This window comes from Paramisgurnus dabryanus, chromosome 12 (assembly GCF_030506205.2).
Source record: "Paramisgurnus dabryanus chromosome 12, PD_genome_1.1, whole genome shotgun sequence".
NCBI classification, from domain to species: domain Eukaryota; kingdom Metazoa; phylum Chordata; class Actinopteri; order Cypriniformes; family Cobitidae; genus Paramisgurnus; species Paramisgurnus dabryanus.
The window spans coordinates 7612358-7632998 of NC_133348.1; the positions used below are offsets into that span (position 1 = coordinate 7612358).

Below are 20641 nucleotides of genomic sequence, written 5' to 3' on the forward strand. Positions count from 1 at the left end.
TAAAGTACTATGATTTCAACTCAACTTCAACTTAACTAATTGGTAAACAGCCTATGTTTACATTTACAACTAAATGCATAACATTAAAATCTTTATTTAGCCCGTATGCTCTCCTGATTTTGCCAAGTTGTTGAGGGAAACATTATGTTGACCCTGGGAAACATTTCAATCAACCAATCAGATTGTAGAAATAAGTTCACAATTTGTTTCAAGTTTAAGCTTACAACCAGGATTAGCTGCTTCTACCTTTTTCTGAGCAAGAGCTACCACAATGGATAAAACAATTTGGAGGGCTACTTTATGATATGGTCTACGCAAAACTTTTTTGTTTTACTTGTTGATTTTATTTTATTTTACTTGTTGATATTTTTTAGTATTGTTTAAAATGTTAATATGCATAAAAGAAGCCAAGCTTATATAAAAAAATGTAATAAATAAATATTACAATTATTTTTAGATTATTAATAGAATGTGCTTTGGCGCGGGCACCACGTTGGAGACCTCTGCTCTAGATCACTGTTCTTCACTTATCATTTCCCTCTGATTTTAAGGTGTAGTTTTGGTTAGGGTGGGTTTAGGTTTTATTTAAAAAAATATTGTCCTTGGGTCAACACAATATTGCCCTGAGGACATCAACCACTTGTCAAAATCAGGTCGAGCCATCCTAAATGCTCACTGCCTGACTATGAAAATAAAAATAAAACAAAAGCGGTCCTACACATGAAATATTTATTTAATTTTCATGTCAACATAGGCAATAAACAAAAAATTACATGACACATAACAAAAAAACGGTTAAAAGCACTTGGTCTTAGAAAAATCTTTAAAGAAATCTACTAAAGTTTCACCTGAACCCCTCTGTATAGGCTATCAAAAACATCACTGATCTACAAATTTTGGGAAACTATGGACCTCTGAGATAAAAGTATTAATTGTTTACAAATTTCGATTAGAAATATGATAAAATCTTCATCAAGATGAAGATTTATAATGATCTATACACAGGTGAGTATTTGCCTACAAGGGAGGGAAGTGTCTGATGATCATGATGCCTCCTAACTTCTCCACAAACATTTAGAACGATGAAAATGGTACCATATGAAGGATTTATTAAGATAAAACACTAAAGATGAATACCTAATTGTAATTTACTGGTCTTTTATTGCAGAGGACATTTGTCTTAGCCAGATCTACTTATTATACAGTTACATTTGGTGGCTTGTGAAAGTAAGTATCATCTTACATGAAATAAAACCAATAAATGAAAGGATTATGATGTTTTTGGTATCAATAAAATGATAGATTTATAATGATTGGTGTGGTACCATTCCCATTGCTCATCTTTCCTTTCTCACTGATGCAATTCTGGCCAAATGTAGCTACTCTTTTTTTCTTTGTACATCAATGTTAGCGTATTGCAGTGTACAATGTTTAAATGTCAAACAAATCATAAAAGGGTCAGTCACTGAAACAAATAATAATCACAAAATCCTACATCCATTTAGATTAATTACATTTCAAATACACTAGTGATAATGCGCTCAGTCTTGTCCTCCCGTAAGTTTGTGGAAGAGTTCTTCATCTAAGGTTTCATTTTGGTCTTTTGAGCGCGTCGAAAGGAAAATGTAGCCTCCGATGTACTCGTGAACCACTTTGCAGTCACAGCTTTGGCAGGAAAAAGCCACCGAAACATTCTGATCAAATTCGATGGCCACCTGTTACGAATCCCAAAAAAGAAGCGGTCACGGATCGTATTTGATTTGCACAACAGACACAAATCAAGGTTCTCTTAACAACTGCTGACAGACACTTTAAAGTTTTAATTCACAATGGATTATTTTACCTGTCGGATTTCCCAGTTGACGTTCCATTGTTTCATGTTGGCAAACCTCCAGGTGGTCACCGGCAGACGAGTGGACATGTCAATGCGAATCAGCCTGGTAGAGGAGATTCCCAGTATTTCATCTTTCCTGCTCCCTCTAAATCTGTGGCACATAAAAACAAAGATAAATGACATTAATGATTTTCTGACCAAACCCAGATGGAATCTGCAGACATTTCTAGAACTTTGAAAATAATGGGTTTTTGTATTCCCATGACCTGGATAAGAATTAACTGCCATAAGCCAAGGCTATAGTCAGGACAACCATGGGTAATAATGAAGGACGGCCTACTATAAAAAGTTCCCCAATGCTGAGCAATAGGAAGAACTTTAAGTTCCTAACTTGAATATTTTAAGATTTTCAGCAAAATTACCTGACAATATAATACTTGATGCCAAATTCTGGCAGGGACTGCCATGCTTGGATGAAACGCAGTTTGGCCTCCATAAGTGAGAGCTGGGAAATGTTGTGATGTGCCTCCAAGATTCGTGATGTCAGCTGAAATGAGATGAATATGAGGATAATACTAACTTGTCTTGTATGAATAATACCAGTACAGATACACAAAGGGTGGTGCACCAAAACTGTAATTGTACCTGTTTCGGCTTGTACTTCTTTGCGTATCGAGGAGAAACAAAACACTCCGCGTTCATCTCCATGGACTCCACATCAGGTGCTGCCTGGCCAGGAGGGGGCGCTAAACTCTTCATCTGCAGGAATGACTGGATGTTCTTCACCTCTGTGCGGTACGAACTGTAGGCCATAGTCTTTCCTTTAGAGGCCAACATGCAGGCAGCTTTCCATCTGGCGTATTGCGTTTCCTGTTTTGAGGTGAAATTTCCTAATAATCAGGAGCCGCGGAATGCAACTACAAATCCTAAAAACTCATTATTTTTTCTTATTGGATATGCATATAAAACATAAAAAGTTTAAGGCCAACTCACGTTTTCACAGCGAATGTAAACCTCGTTCATTCCGTCGGCCACCGGGAGCAGAAGCTTCATGCCGAACTTCCTCTCAGTCACATTGACATCGGGGATGACCTCACATCCTGTATAATTCGTAAGGTGTGTTATCACCCTAATAGCTCATCTGTAATAAAATGTATTATCTTCTCTCTGATTGGTTGCTCACCTCGTAGATGAAGTTGCTCAATGGGTTCTTTACAAGCGGCCTGTTTGTTTTTGTAATAAGAAATGGTGGTGTCTTTAAAAACAAACCAGTACTCTTTATACGGCTTTAACGTCAATCGTTTGGGCCTGTAGGTATGGCAAGAAAATGGATATGAAAAAGTCAAATTTGTTTATATGGCGCTTTTTTACAGTTGCATTGTTCCAACGCAGCTTTACATGACAGAAGAAAACAACCTATAGAAAATGGGAAAAGTGGTAAATATAAACGCACTTCTTCGTGAACGCACATCGGGCGTTACCGGAAACTATTGATATTTTTCTTACAAAATCACATCGATTGCCCTTAGACACCTTTATTAACCCCCAAATTTTATACAATTTTAAACTCACCTAAACAATTTAAGTGTATCCTCCAACTTTGGAATGTCTGTGATATCTTCCTGGGAGAAGAAAAGCTAAAGTTAATAAATCAATACCTATGTCATGGATGTTCTCCTAGCAAGTTTACCTGTTTTTACAACTTCAAATACGAATGTATGAAGAAAATTAAATTGCATGGAGATTGAGCTCCAGGATGCCTGGGGTGGTCCTTATAATTTAAATTTGAAATACATAAGAACTGCATTTACTAGGGATGCACTGAAAGCAAAATTCTTGGACGCAGTTGAATAAAATAAAAAATTCAAGGCCGAATACCGAAACAACCTAACATTTTTTTTTCTCATTTTCCTAATTATTTTAGCCAATTTTCTTACCACTGCATAAGTACAGTAACATTTTCAGAATGTAATTTTTACTGGATTTATTTCACTTTTTTTTACATTGCAGCAGACATTATAGGGCATTTTTACACTTGGTCACTTCTCTGATTGGATAGCTATCTGATTTGTTCAAACTGTTCAATTTACATTCAACCACATAAGAAACAAGTCTTGGCTAAAATCATATTAATCTGATCTTCTATTAATAAATGTTTTATTTCTTGTTTAATAACAAGAAATTTCTTGTCATTGTAGGATGTTATTCGTTCTAGGAAGTTCGTATTACATACTGCCGTCGCTCTTCGTCGTTCCTCTTCTCATCTATAAACAGTCTCCGTCTATAAGCATTAAGCAGACAAGTACCCAGAATCGCCGCCGTGCCTTTCTCATATGTTGTGTGTTGTTCAGGATGTCTTGATTTTAAATGATAAATAAAACTTGTAATGCGACATGCTGTATGTTTGCTGCATTTATGAAGCGTGCACGCCTCTCACACTGCGCTGGTTGCTATTTAATTGTGTCATCAAAGACCTCATTGTAAAATTTCGGTAAAATAGGTCAAATTTATTCGTTTTTTCACGTGCTCGGAAAGAACAATGAAAATGTGTTTTTTGGTATTTTCGGCCAAATAGTTTTGGTTGCCGAACATTCAGTGCATCCCTAGTATTTACCCTAAATCTCAGCCAAACTGATTCTGTTAATAATACCCTACATGCAGTACTGACCCCCAAAACAAGCTGAATATTAAAAGGGACATTTCACAAGACTTTTTTAAGGTGTCTCCAGAGTACGTATGTGTTTTAGCTCAAAATACCATATCGATCATTTATTACAGCATGTTAAAAAGCCACTTTGTACGTGTGAGCAAAAATGTGGCGTTTTGGGTGTGTCATTTAAAAAGCAAATGAGCTGATCTCTGCACTAACTGGCAGTGTCGGGGTTGGATAGTGCAGATTAAGGAGTGGTATTATCCCCTTCTGACATCACAGAGAGAGCCACATTTCAAATATCTATTTTTCACATGCTGACAGAGAATGGTTTACCAAAACTATGTTACTGGGTTGATCTTTATTACATTTTCTAGATAGCACTGATGAACCTAATTATAAAACATGGAAAAAGTCAGATTTTCATGATGTGTCCCCTTTAATACAATGTACATACTGTTGTAAACCTGTCATCTTTATGTAAAACTATCCTTTGAAAACCCAAAATATCATAAAATGATAGATACCAGGATCTTCTCAGCATTCCGGCCCTCCAGTGTAAATTCCAAATTTGAGAGGGCGGCTTCCACTTCGTCGATCTCTGGTTCGTCAGATTGTGCTAGTGGCTCAGCTGTCAATGTCAATTTACAGATGTGATACTGAAAAAGATTCACATAAGAAGCACAACGTTTACATTTAGGCATTCAGCAGACGTTTTCACCCAAAGCGACTTCCAAACGTGAGAAAAACTTTGTCATTGGGAGAGAAAATTATGAGATGTGCTATACGAAGTTAATCCCATAATATTTCACATAACGCACATCCACTTTGTAAAGTCCAACAGTGTATGTTGTTTTGTTTTAACTCTGTGTTCAGACATGCATCCGCTCATCCAGCATTCCAGACAGGTTTTCCCTGCTAAGAGAATGCCTGAGCCTGCAGCCGACCAGGATTCCCATCTCATACTGCATGTACATATATTGATGTTCACTACTCAACGTACCTCACAACAGATCCTTTACATATGCTTGAACTATTTAACAATATTTGCACCACTTACCCAATATCATTCACAACAGACACTTTACATAAGAGTACTGCCAAACAAGTTGCACAAATTCAAAATCACTTATAATTATCTTACTGCAGTTGTACATTAGACTGTATATTCTGTTTATTTTTGTCTGTACATACTCGTATATGCCTACCAGATATGCACATTGTCCATAGTCTGTACTATCCCTCTATTTATTGGTGTATAGGTTTGTATAGATAGTCGTATCTTGGCCAAATATTGTCCTATTCTTACAAACAATATGAATTTTTCAAATGATGTAAAAAGGAAGAGGAAAATGCCAATAAGCCTCAATTTGACTTTGATTTTTACCTGCACGTATACCACAATTGAAAACTAGTAGGTGTGGAATGTTACCGCCTTTGTCCTCAAAGTAATTTATCTCATAGCTTCGGGTGACAAAAGACAGTGACTTCACCGTAATTTAACACCATTTAAAATATGTCATGACACTAAATACTATTATGCACTACAGCAGTGCTCAAACCAGTTGAGAATCACTGTATTCAGCACAGCATAGTTGTCGGAGTTAACAAGTCACATCCAATGACTTTTTGCAGCTCGTAAATGAATAAATAAATGTAAGTACTGTATAATGTATAAGATAGTAAGCAGAAGTTATGTACCTGTAGAGAAGCAAACATTAGCATCTCTTCATCAGTGCAGTCGATTTCCTCCAGCAGTATGGCCCAGCGGGCCTGCTCATATAACTGAGTGATTCTCACAGCATCATACTAGAAAAACAAACACATGGTTACTGATGTGCTGATTGCTTTTATATACAGTACTGTGCAAATGTCTAACAAAAAAGTCAACAATTAGATTTGTTGTTTTTGCGATGTTATAGTCCTCTTTAATAGAATACATCCAGAAAATACAGAAATTTGTACATGAAAAACTATAAAAATGTAAACTGATGTGTTAAGTTTTTAGGGTAAACTTCCCTTCCACTTGAGCAATAGCAGGATCTCTTAAACCTAAATAAAATTAAATCCTAATTTTTAATTTGAAAGAAATTAGTCTTTTTCTTCATTTTGCTCAAAAACGCTCAAGATGTTTTTAGTGCCAAGAGAGGTCACACCAAACACAGACGATGCCTAAACAACACACTTAGTACTGAAAATGTAATGGTTTATTGATTTGTACATATTTCTTGTATTTTCTGTTTGTATCTTGTAAACTTTTGCACAGTACTGTACTTCTCATTATAATTATTGTAGACTAACTTTAAATAGAAACCACTATTAATATTTTACTCTTAAATTCTGTCTGAACTTTTATCAGATTAGAGGTATTTCTCAATGTCAAGGAAGGATCCTCGGTAGCCAGAATTTCGAGGATGCTACGTCATCGACATCCAATGTCGAGGATCCTCGGAATTTCAACCAAGGACTGAGTCCTCCTTTCGAAAAATATCCCATATACAGGAAAGGAGGCATATGTGTAGCCTTGTTGGCGCTCTTTGCGCTCTAAAATCACCCACAATCCTATGCACGCAGCGCCAAAAGCAGACTTTTTATTGACGTAGTGATGCAGTGATATGCACTTGCTAGCCAGTTCCATTTACGTGTTCTCAGAATGCTAAAGAGGAGCCTCGCCTAGCCTCTGAAGGAATGACTTGAAAGGACCAATCCTGCTAAGGAAGTTTCCTTGACATTGAGAAACACCTTCTATTAAAGGCACAATATGTAGGATTATCACCACTAGAGGCTGCTTTTTCACAATAACAAAGCTTAATGACGTTATGAGGAGGAGTGGAACTTCTCTGGATTTACAAATCTTTGGGAAACTTTGGGATAATGTAACTCCATTAAATATATCACACTGTGCAAGTGATTTTTAAATATTTTATTGCATTGGAAATTATATCATATTGCAGATTTAAGCAATTTCAACTTATTTTCCTGAGTAGCTGTAACTACTAAAAACTATTTAAACCTAATCTGATAAGTTAAAGCAGGGGCTTAAAACTTTTTTTTAAAAGTTTAAAACTTTTTGTCAGCCAAACCCCCTTGACTTAATTATTTATTTGAAATACCCGCTGAGGTTTAAAGTTTATATTTCAATAATTTAAAGCAACACTATGTAGTTTCCATGTAAAAATGACTTACAGCTCCCCCATGTGGTTGAAAAGCGCAACAGTGCCTGGTATCAGACACTCTTCTGCAGGCAGGGGAGGGGCGGGGCTGTGTGCTCTACCCTCCACCACCACTTTCAGAGTGTGCTTGTAGCAGCTAGGAGGCTGCTCAGGTTGCAGCAACAGTACAATTTGTCCAGTTAAAAGTTGTTCTATCACTGAAATAATTTTAGAGACATTATTTAAAAATAAAAAAACTACATAGTGTTGCTTTAATAGCACGTTTGCATGTTTAACTTTCTCTGTTTTCTGATAATATTGTTTTGTTCACAATGGTCACATGACATTCAGATTAAACAAATAATATATATAATAATATATCAGTAAGGGGCTGTCCTAATTTAAAAACATCTGGCACTGGCATATCTTTACATATATCAGTCATTGTTTTGTTTCAAGATGCACACCATCATTATTGTTTTTTGTAAGGTATGTTTGTAAAAATATTGTGTCCTAATATAACTAGGGCCTAGTCCTGAATTTATTTAAATCCGGTCCAGGATTAAATCCGCCCCTGTGTGTTTTTTTTAACGTTTTTTTTATTATGTATTTACATTTTTATGATTTGATACTAATTTATTAATTTTTTCATTAGCTCACGAACCCCCTGCAATTCCCCCGCGAACCACCAGGGGTTTGGAAAACCCGGAGTAAAATAGTATGGGTTAATTTGATTAAACCTAAAAACATAAGGCAGCTAAGAATTTCTTACAGGGAAAATAAAGTACACACACGCAGGCACGCACATTCTGGTTTCCATGTTTTTTGGGGACATTCCATAGACGTAATGCATTTTATTCTGTACAAACTGTATATTCTATTCCCCTTACCTGCCCCATTCCCTAACCCCAACCATCACAGGAAACTGTCTGATACCTTAGATTTTCAAGAAACATCATTCTGTTTGATTTATTAGCTTGTTTCCTCATGGGGACATCAAAATGTCCCCATGAGGTCACAAAAACACTGGTATTCCTATCTTTGTGGGGACAATTGGTCCCCCCAACGTGATAATTACCCGGCCGCACGCACACACACACACACACACACACACACACACACACACACACACGCACACACAGCCCATCAATGCTAATCTATCAACACCTCCACATTTTTGAATAACAATTAAATGTTACAAGTTAAACATTTCAAACATTTCACACGTCGTTTATCTCTGACCTTTGGATTGAGGTCAAAGAAGCAGTGGTACTTAAATCGCAGCAAGAGTCTGTCGTTTTCTTGGATTCCCTGTTCCATCAATGAGCGAGATGAATCGAGCCACCTGAAGACATCAGATTAGTCACAGTCAAGTCAGTGAAAGATTTGTCTTTTGCATTTGACAGATACATTTGTTTCTGTGTTGAAATGAAAAGAAATCAGATGCTAAAATATGTTCATGTATTACCCAGAGTAAATGGCTGCTTTGTCCTCCAGCGTAAGAGGTTTGTATAACTTGGCCAGTTCCTCAGGTGGCAGGTTCGGCTGGCTGGCTGTAAGAGGACTATCTCCAAACCAAAGACTGGTGGCAGACGCAGGCGACCCGCTGTCTGGGTCGTAGGTCGGAGTCATGGTTTTACTGTACAGACCGAGGGCTCCTACAGCAAGTAAAATTGCAAACTTGTAAATGATCGTTTGTTCTTGACGCACACATTTATCCAAACGAAACCACCCATCATAAACAAAGAGCGTATAAATACCTTTATTCATGCCGCTGGTTATGTCCATGTTTAAGATTTCATCTATGTTTGACTCTGTACCCTTGTCTTTTTTCTTTTTCTTTTGATCATCTTGTGGTTTTAGTAGGGAAAGTTCTTCAGATCTTCTAATGTCTGTGAACAACAGAGACACCAAAGATAAACAGTTCAGTAACATTTTACAACTTAAGGGGATAAATCTAACATTTAAAGGTGGCATGTGCCATTTTTGTCCGACTCAAGTATTGTCTCATGTCGCACTTTAATTTTGTCATAGTAATGGTGTCAGCTAGAGCAAAAACACTGGGTTAGTTGTAACATTGACTGTTTACATTGTTGCTTTTAGCCGATATTTTTTTCATGCTGCCAAAAGACGATCTCCCACAAATTATTGGAAATGTATAATGTTTTTCCAGAGTGTTATTGATGAACATTTGATGAATGTTTTTTTGGTTTCTAAGTTTGGTGTGTAGATACCAAATCCAATGCTATGTCATATTAATCAGTGTCTTGTTGACTAAAACATAGCATCGCTTTGAAATATGTAAGCACTTACGATATGAAAACCACTAATGTTAGCGTAATTCTTGTCGTTGTTTTAAATAAGCTACACATGAATGATTGCTGGCTGCCAACAAAATAAATGTGCCCGTCTTATCAAAAACCGTGTGTCAAAATTATTTTTGTTCATATCTTTCATATTGATTGAATAAGATCATTAGATTGAAATAATAATGGCTAAAATCAGACTTTGATGCTCATTATCTCAGAATTTGATTATTGAAACTATAGTATCAAAGATTGAGTCACATATAAAAACATTTTTTGTCATAATTGTGCTGCTTTTTCTCACATATTTAGACATTTGTATCCATTTATAATTGAACTATTGTTAGAAAAGGGCTGGATGAATGAATACAATGTAGATACCTGTCTATTATAGACGGATATATAAACAATATCCACTTCAAGTATATAGACAAAATAGTATTGAAATATTTGCCTGCAAACTAAATTTTTAGCAAGTGTTACGACTAACCCCTTACCTGTTACAATTAACCCCACCTATGGGGTAAGTTGTAACGTTGCACTTCTGTCACGTTTGGTGTAATTGTCCAAGAATGGTAAGTAATAGAAACAAACTTCAAATCGTCATTTGTAGCAGAGATTTGTGTTGCTTGTATAAAAATATAATGAATCAATCTCAAATATTTTTTTGAATGATTGAGCCAAAACCAAAAAGCGTTGTTTCCCCGCTCTCCCCTACTAATAATAACTCTTTAGCTGCAAATGTGTACTTTTTGAAAGGGTACCATCCCAGTGACAGTTAGGGACATTTAAAATAGAAATATTTTCTAGATGAACTTACTGAGTGTTTTGCAAATCTCCGCTACAGCCTTGAAAACCACGACAGAGAAGCTAACAGGAAGTTTAATGGTCTTCATGTTGGGCAGCTGTAGACAGAGGGGTTTGTGTTGTGGGGTGTAACGCAGGTCAGCATCTGCCTGGACTCCATATTTATCAAGAGTCCAGTGGGTCTTTAGCAGCCAGCAGTTCCTCTGTTCCCACCAGATGGCGTGATCGGACCAATCCTGAGGAGCCTCTGATAAACAGAACATCATAGTATGACAACGTTAGTCTGGCAAAACACTCACAATTTTAATGCCTAAAGTCTCTCAAATCCCTCTTGCAGTCTCTGATGTCATACAACAATCGGTCTGCACAACACTGCATCATATCGAACACAGCGATTAGATGTAATTTGACGGATTAAAATATTGAAGTTCATTTTTGTTGTTCTTAAAATCTGCATATTTATAGATGGAAAACTATACGGCGCATGCATTTATTTCTTTTCTTTTTTTGAATGTTTAAAATAAACTTTTCCTCTTTTGTTCTGTTTTCTTCTTAGACCACCAAATTTATTCTTACTTGTAAACATAGATTTTTATAGGCTGCCACACTGTAAAAAATTTGCACTTGAATTTATAAGCTATGTCAACTTTTCATTAGTAGGTTCAATTGCATTGCGAAACCAAATATTGTTGACTGAAATTTTAAATTCTTAAAGCAACACTAAAGACTTATTGCTCTTTGCTCCCCCTACAGTTTAGAAGCATAATTGTTCATTAGCACTGTCGTAAATACTGCAGCATAGCTGGCTCTGATTGGATTGTAGGTCTGCCGTAAAGCAAGTTTTTGTAGTTTTCACTCGAACTACAGTACCACTACCCGACGGTTGGAAACTTCTTTAGTGCGGTTTTGGCTGATAGAGGGCTGCAAAGCGAATGTGAAAGTGCCGTTCACCCTGTTTTGAGTGGATGAACCACTGAAACTTTTTTGGAAATGTTATTTTAAGGTAAAAAAAAACTATTTGGTGTTGCTTTAAATTATTAAAGAGTCCCTTAATTAAAACATGTACATTATTGTTTATTAGGCACTCAAGCCCTATATCCCTTTTGTATGAAGAAAATGTATTTTAATTTGTTACTTGTTATATACATGTATATTAAGTTGAAACTAGTCAACATTTATACTTCAGTTTCACTGAGAGTCGCTTAATGTGTAGTTAATACACAAGTATTAGCAATACGTCAATATTCAACCCTGTAACACGCAATTGTGTACCTTTAGTCATGTAAATTTGTGAGTCTTTTCCGTGACATTGACACGTTTTTACGCCTTTTTGCGTGAACATGTCACGCATTTCTGTTTACGTGTCACTGTCACGTATTTGTTACTCAACTGTTTTGTCCTATTTTCAAACCATTGACACTTCGGTTTAGGGTTACATTTGGTGTTTGCGTTAGGAAGTCACTTTAAGTATTGGTTTATACTTTTTTCATGATTTTTTTTTATATTTTATGATTTTAAACCATTGTCGCCTAGCATTAGGGTTAGAGTTGGGTTTGAGTACGGATTGCCATGTAAATGTAACCCTAAACCGAAGCGAAAATTGTTTGAAAATAGGACAAAACAATTGAGTAACAAATACGTGACAATGACACGTAAACAGAAATGTGTACCATGTTCAGGCAAAAAGGCGGAAAAATGTGTCAGTGTAACGGAAAAGACTCACAAATTTACATGACTATAGGTACATTTAAGTGTGTATGAAAACGTAAGTAAATGTACGTGTGGTACAACTACTCTTTACGTAAAAATACACATGTATTCTCATGAGATCACTCTGGTTTTAAACCAGCTAACTGTTATGCTTTAATTTCTAAAAGTAGGCTATATGATTTTAATAAACTGTTTTGGGTAGGACTGTATTAGCGGCTTAAAATATCTTTTAAATGCTATATTGTTATTATTCTTGCAAAAATTTTCATGTCTCTCCATTACGTTGCAGAATATAAAAAGAATACATTACATATTTTAAAAAAAATTTTAGGGTAAGGTTTTGGTTTAGGATAACTTCTTACACTCTGAGGCTATTTTGGGGATTTCCGCCTGGATTTGGCCTACCCAATTTCAAAAGCTTTCCATACCCACATGCAGAGGTGCACATACAAAAGTTTGGTATCATTTTACAGGAAACCCTTTGAAATTACATAAAACACAGTTAAAAGTGGTCAACATGGTTGTATGTGTTGTCAGTCCTCAAATAAACACAAAAATAAATAGGCACTTTTTGATGTTTTTTTCTAAAGTCTGTATTTAAAAGTGTATAACTCTGGCCCTGAGTGGTAACGAAACCTACAGACAGTTTTGTTTGATTCCAGCAATTGCCAGCTTACAGAGGAAAAATAAATTTTTTCTCTATCATAATAAATGCAAAAGTTATTTTACTCCAACTGAAGGGAGGAATAATACCCTTTTTGTATTTAATTTCTGCCTAAAAATATTTGAAGTGCTCCCATAACCACATACAGTGGAATAAATGCAATATCTTTATATCATTTTAAAGAAAACCCTTTGAAGTTACATAAAAAGCTGCTGTTTGTGACAAATATTGTTATTTATGTTGTTTTTCATATGATGAAACACCAAATTGTTTTTTTTTATGTTGTAAACACTGTCTTTGAAAGTGAATAACTCTGGTTCTGTGTACTCTAGCAGACTGCAGACTGGTTGTTAGCAGCAGCAGACAGTAAACACCCAAAAAAAGAATGAACTCTTTAGCATGTCGCATTCAAAAATTATTCTCATTTTACTGAAGGGTGTGAAAATACATTTTTCATATAAATATTATTTTTTTGTTTTGCACATATAATAAATAGCAAGGGATTATTCATACACACAACCAAAGAAAATGCTGTGAATGGACTCATTGTTTAGAGTAGGACCTAAAATAAAAGATGATTTGTGGAAAAGATCATTTGTGGCTATCTGTGCTATCTGAGGCAGTTCACACTCAAGTTTCACATATGTTTACAAAAGACCATTTTTTACCTTATTATTCATTCGACGATTGTTGAATATGTGATAATAATAGAACAAAAATAACGATGTAGCCTTATTCCTGAGAGTGAGAGCTTTCATTTGATATAAGACTTGCCCATGTTTGTCATACTTGAAAAATATGAAATACGTGAATATTAAATCATATAATAAATTGGGGGGGGTGATAGTGTAAATTAAGTGTAAATAACTTTCTTACAGTAAAACATATCTCAAAGTGATGCATATCTGCAGAAAGTAGAGACTCTAAGCTTTCAAACAGTATCTCATATGTGGTACTGGGTCCATGATAGACCATTACAAATTACAGGAATATTTATTATATGAAGTCAAAATAAGATAATTCTGGACCCGGTACAGGGTCCCAGAGTTAGGTTTGGGGTAGGGTTAGGGTGGTAACATTATTTATGAAATTGTTAAAGGGAAATTCTACAGCAATCTTTATGGTATGAAAGATTTGTAAATATTTTACATTTTGTAGCTCTTAAATGCTATGTTTAAATGTTACAAACACGTCTACATTGTACACTTCAGCCTCTATTTAAACGTACAAAAAGTTTTTTGTGTTTTTGAAAGTTACGTATTATTACTACGTATTAACATTGAGACCAGGCTGTCAAAACAGTCACCGCTGAGTAGTACAAATATTATGAAACAAAGGAAATGGGAGTGGAGTATGCCAGGTTTATTCATCACGTCACCTTGATGATTAGTTTTTACTCATGTATCTGTCAATAAACTATCATCTGACTCACCCAAAAATTTCGGAGTGCTCATATAATATTACACATTTTTAAAGTTAATTATCAACAAATTGAGTCATTTCGATTTGTGTATGACCATGAACATTCTTCAGAAAAACAACCATGATCATTAATAACTGGGTCAAGGAATGAGTCTGTGGAGTAAACCAGGATGTTTCTCTCTGGGTGACACTTAACAGTGAACTTCAGACTTTGTGGCAGCAAACAGCACCTATGTTAAATACAATAGCACTGAGCTCAAGGCCATACAAACTAAGGTATGCAAGGCAAACATGGGTGTACCTGTGCAGTTTAGACTGAGATCTAGTACTCACAGGAGCAATTGAAGACTTTTAACTTTTCTCGTGGGATGAAGTACCTGCCTCTTTGTTGTTGTTGTTTTTTTTACTGCCGTTTCTGGTGTTAATTTTTTAACCAGTTTGAACATTACCAAGCTATGGTTGGTTTTAAAGAGCGTTATACTGGTTTTTAGGGATAGTTCACCCAAAAATGAAAACCATCCCATGATTTACTCATCTTCAAGCCATATGTATTTGGTTACCTTTTTTTTAGACAAACACAATCATGTAATATTAGAAAATGTCCCGGCTGTTCCAAGCTTTATAATGGTAGTAAATGGTGCTTCTGATTTGAAGCCCATACGTAGGACGTAGCATACAAGACACAGTGACATAGTCTAATTTTTAGGTATATTTCTTTCAAAAATGAAAGATGTATGTACTTTTTGGGGCATCAAATCAAAAGCACCATTTGCTACCATTATAAAGCTTTGAACAGCCAAGGACATTTTCTAACATAACTCTGATTGTGTTTGTTTAAAAAAAAAAATCATATCCATTGAGGATGGCTTGAGGGTGAATAAATGATGGGGTTACATTCATTTTTGAGTGAACTATCCCTTTAACCAATAAGAGCGTTTCTTAAATTCAGAGGGTTTTCCAACCCTGATTCATTTACAGAAAACATCGACAACTACTTACTGATCTTCTCCACGAGTTTCAGCATGAGACCTCCAACGTGTAGATCCCCTTTCACCCGTAACTTAAACTTCATACCCTCATCTCCCTCACGCTGGTCCACCTGAATGGTGAGCTCCCAGGAGTTGTGTCCGTATTCTGCTGCGGTGACCATGATTCAGCCTGCAGTTACAAACAAACACAAGACAATACTGACAGCCTGAAGTAAGTCTGTCAATGTGAAATAATCTTTCAGGAGACATTTGTGGCACAGACTCGGCTCTAATGTAATACTACAGTGTCAGAAAAAAAGGTACAAAAGCAGTCAATGGGAGGGAAAACGGTCCTAATATGTACCATTTAGTACAGTTATGTACATTTGAGGTACTAATATGCACTTTTTAAAAGTGTACTGCCCAAGTGACAAATTTTCTGAGGGTGTATTTTAGTGGTACCCAAAAGGTTTCTATGTCACTTCTGATGTTACTCATATAATCAATTAATCTTATTTCAGTGGATGTAAGTCCTTAACCTTTAAGTTCACACAGGTGTCCTAGAAGACTACAGGTGTAGTTCAGTACATTAACATTTAAATTTGATGCATTTGGCAGATGCTTTAATCTAAAGTAAATTTCAGTAATTAAAAATTCAAAATAGTTGCAAGACTAAAAAATGATGCTTTTGTCCAACACAGAAGACAAAAAGTGAGTTTTTTATGACAATGGCCTCTGAGTATGCAGTCACAAGACCGTGATACAGAGGAGGAGGAGGGCTGTGATTTGAGAACAAGAGCCATTTTAGCTTTTAACATTCCTGACAAGCAGAGACAAGACCAAAGGCAGTAAAGACCAACAGTATGACTCAAGCAAACTCATCATGCTATTGTTTTGATTGCACACCAATAAACAATATAGCCCAGGTCTATGGAAAAACAACATCACGGTCAACCTCTTTCTAAACTATGCATTCTGAGATGTTGGGGATCTTTCGTTGAGGGTTTAAAAACTGCTTCGTCTGATTTAAGAAGATAGGCACAAAGCGTGACATTTACATTGATACAATTGCTATTGAATCCTCAGAAGTACTATTTACAAATCAGGTTCATCCACATTCACTGTTAAGTGTGAAGGAGTAACAGTGGTTTGGCTTTAAGAGATAACAGCTATTGAACTAACAATACAAACTATGCAGCCTTAAGGCAAACCTAGATAAGCAGGTTAACGTGTCTGCGGGGAACAGAAAAAATACCACCAAACATTTGGTGTGTAAGATACTTCAACTGAATTTAGATGTAGCTATAAGATAAAGACATTTTATAAAATAAAATATGCAAAACAAGCAAGGCTTACACATTTGACTAAGCGAAAAGATATAACTGCTAACATACAAAGATAAGATTTAACTAAAATGTATCACAACCTAAGAAATATATGTAGATCTGTATATAATCTGTATAAGCAGGTTTAGAAAAAGAACAATAAAAAATTTTTTTTTTTTTATAGCGGGTAATGTTCAAAACACGTAATAGGTTAATGTATCTGATCCAAAACATTTTCAAAGGAATGTTATTTATATACTATCAAACTTTACGTTTCATTTTATTTACTTATGTGCGATTAAAGACATTTACATGTCATTGTCTAACGTCTGTTATTACATAAGGCTACTCGCATTGCACAGCTGACCTTAACGAATCTAAAAAAACAAAGACACTAAAGGAAACGAAACAGTTATAAAAGTTTAACCTAAGTAAAAACTATAAAGATATATTATTACACTCACCACAATGCGCTCCGTAAGTTTTTCCCTTGGGAAAGCGAAACGGACCTACTGTCCAGGTGTGCAGGCTAAAGAAACCCCCGCCCAGTCTGCCAATTTTACGAATCATACTACCGCAAAGGCGCGCGTCATGAATATTAATTAAGTTACGGGTTGTGCTTTCCAGTTAGCCACTAGCCTGACTCATAAATATTACAAGAGCACGCATGACGTCTTGTTCTACAATAAAGGAAAAGGCGCGTCTCATGAATACTAATTAGGTACGGGTTGTGCTTTCCAATTAGCCACTAGCCTTGACTCATGAATATTAATTGTGCGCGTATGACGTCTTGTTCTACGTTAAAGGAAAAGGCGCGTCTCATGAATATTAAGCATCTCGTACTGATGTTGAGCTGATGCTGTTCAGACGCGAGGTCTTTGGTTATAAATATTAACAACAACCTTTACCGTAGTAATTTCTCGTTGTGTCTGGACAGGTAGGCCCCGTAACGGAAGTGACACATAAATACCTGAACATTAACCAGGTTGTAATTGTTGCTCAAGCTGTTATGAGTAAGTAATGACTAACTTGTAGGTATAGTGCAGACACTGTTGACTAGTTTCAACCAACATAATTAAAGGTTAAAACCAGATTAAAAGTATTTAAGAAAATGTGAAAATATATGGGCTATGTAGACAAATGTATGTATGTCATTTCTCATTAGATTAACACTTTACCAACCAGAATGTATGGGAATACATTTGTCTCCAATATTTATAATTGTATGATTCAGGACATGACACACCATAATAATATTCATAATATTATTCATATTACAGAATAATATTATTATATAATAATATTATTATATTTTGAAATAATATTTTGCTCATGAAGTGTGGTTTTATCCCATCTTTGTTTTTTCTATTCTTTTTAAGTTTATGACGATATTGTGTTCATTTTTTACACATTGTCTTGAAATATAAATTCTCAGAGAATGTATTTATTACCAATATATTGATCTGTTTATATTTTCCTAAACCCCTTATGATAGAGTCCAGATGATAGAGTCTATACACGTTTTCTCATTTAGATGAGTAAAATATACGTAAAAGTACAATACATTTTGTTGGAATTCTGTGAATTAAAATGCACAAAATAAAAGCAATAATACCCCAAAAATTGAGAAGGGGTGGGTCTTCGAAGAGCACAAAATACCCAAATGATTTAATTTTAATAATAATAAAAAATGATAATAAAACAAGTACATTTAAATTTAAATTTTAAATCATGTAGCCTATGCATTTTGAAGAAACAATGTTATGGATGTGACATTTCTCCATTATGGACAAAAAAATTCTGAAAGTTACACTTACCTAACTATGTAGAATAATTAAAATGCTTAAAAAAACTGTAAAAGAGACCTTGCATGGATATTTAAACTATAAAGTATTGACATCTGAGATATCAGTATAAATAAAAACCTTTGGTAAAAAAGCTTGACATCTGCATAGAATTACATTTATAGGCATATAGGGGTGGTTTCCCAGACAGGGATTAGCTTAAAACAGGATTGGACCTTAGTTTAATCAGGAAATATAACTAGTTTTAACAAACATGTCTTAATAAAAACATGTGTGCGTTTTGAGGCAAAACAAATGTTGTTTTTAAAGATATGTCAGTGCAAGTTGTTTTCAGTTTGGACAGATAATTTACATTTATTTTAGTCTAGGACTAGCCTAAATCCTATCTGGGAAACTGGCCCATATAGACTACCTTATTATTATTAACCTACCACAATAATCAATGTAATGACATAGCAAGACCTTTTAGGAAAACATCCTACAATTAACCAAAAAGTATATACTGTCTCTATTATTTCTTATTTCACAATAGTTTAAAATAGATAGATAATGTTGAGGTTGATCGTCCGTCCAGCAGAGGTCAGGCTTGAGTCACCAGGGTAATAAAACCCCTAGACTTGAATTTGTTTTCCTTTTGTACTTATAAATAGTGTCATAGCTTTTTAGTAATGGACATGGACATGTACTGCAGCATTATGTTAAAACAACTTGGTTTTCAAGTTCAATTCAAATACTTTTGATGTTTTGGCTGTAAAAAGTTGATAAAAACATAACTTATAAAATCAAGCTGAAATGGTTTAACTTAATTTTTTAAGTTAAAGTTACATAAGAATATATGTTGATTTATTTTTCACTGGAGTGTATGAAGTAAATACTATGGTACCTAAATTCTGTCAGTACCATCTGATAATAGTTACACTGTTTTTTAATTGCCCCATACCACATATACATTAGATACAAACACACAAATATGTTGTGTTTTTGCAGTGCAACAGTAGATGGCGCTGTACAGCTAATGTACTGTCACAGTTTAGCCACAATTTCATTTAAAGACTTGCATAGTTTCTGTCTCCCAGTGGACATTGTTTTATGGTTTGGTAAACCTAACACGGAATGTGGACTTGACCAAAGTATCAAATGTCAAGGCTCAGCCTAAAGACCTTAAATATGCGCCGTTAAAGCAGACACCCGTGGGAGAAGCAGCTTTTTATATTTATGCTAATTCAAACCATGTCCATTCTATTGGAAAACACCAAAAATTACACTCGAACGCTTGTGTGCTCATTCCTACAGCGACACACAGCGTTAAACCAGCGACGCTTTCTTTGGACTTAACCAATTATTGTTTGTCATAGTTTGATCCCCGTGTCAAATAGAGAGTCCATTGTGCGGACTATTGGATCACTGTTAAAACTCAGGTCGGGTCCGATTGCCATCTAAAACCTAAATCCCAGCACGAAATCCACACATGTAGGCCGGTGGGATCAAGCTCTGCTTGCGGTGCACTCTTTCGCTAAGTGGATCAGTCCATTAAGAAAAAAGAAAAGAAAACGTTGTTGTTTACATCCTCCGTGTGACCTCATTTGACCTCTCCGCTCCAGCATTCCTGCCATAGTTTTGACATTTAAGCACAAGTACACGAGGCGGACAGGGAAAACAAGGCTTAATCACACCCAAAGGGCGAGCGGGACGTAACAAAACAACTTCTTAACCTGAGAGTTCAGGGGGTGATGATGAATGCCTCTCCATCTCCACATCGGCCTTTTAATTTTCTCTTGTCGCCTTTAAAGAGACTTCTCTTCCTGTGAACCTGGCGGAGGATTCTTTGAAAATGTTATTTTAATAATTATAAACGCTAGGAGGGCCTCACGGGGAGGTTGGTTCGGATGAATTAGTTGGTCGTGCAGGCCTCCATTTAGCAATGGGATGAATCAGTGCTGTCAGTTTCGGTGAAGGGATGACGCAGAGCCAGAGGAAACGGAGAGGATATTAAGACAA

At 35.6% G+C, this 20641-nt stretch overlaps 1 protein-coding gene across 1 annotated transcript; it reads right to left on the reverse strand.

The window, feature by feature from the left end:
* Positions 1 to 712: 712 nt before the first annotated feature.
* fermt1 (FERM domain containing kindlin 1) lies at positions 713 to 17420 on the reverse strand. Its single transcript, XM_065256350.1, has 15 exons — positions 17303 to 17420; positions 15545 to 15703; positions 10763 to 10996; positions 9397 to 9528; positions 9105 to 9294; positions 8879 to 8981; positions 6186 to 6293; positions 5012 to 5143; positions 3407 to 3456; positions 3018 to 3142; positions 2828 to 2934; positions 2480 to 2704; positions 2257 to 2381; positions 1844 to 1985; positions 713 to 1715 (listed from the first exon to the last, which is right to left on the reverse strand). The coding sequence occupies exons 2-15, from the start codon at positions 15693 to 15695 to the stop codon at positions 1542 to 1544; spliced, it is 1998 nt and encodes a 665-aa protein (XP_065112422.1). The 5' UTR covers positions 15696 to 15703; positions 17303 to 17420; the 3' UTR covers positions 713 to 1541.
* Between the last annotated feature and the right edge of the window lie 3221 nt (positions 17421 to 20641).

What these genes read in the sequence shown, in the direction of transcription:
- fermt1 (XM_065256350.1), bottom strand. Translation starts at nt 15,695, where the DNA reads ATGGTCACCGCAGCAGAATACGGACACAACTCCTGGGAGCTCACCATT. An exon ending in GAAACTCGTGGAGAAGATCA is followed by an intron (nt 10,997 to 15,544) that starts GTAAGTAGTTGT and finishes TCTGTTTATCAG; the next exon opens with AGGCTCCTCAGGATTGGTCC. An exon ending in TCAACTGGGAAATCCGACAG is followed by an intron (nt 1,716 to 1,843) that starts GTAAAATAATCC and finishes GATTCGTAACAG; the next exon opens with GTGGCCATCGAATTTGATCA.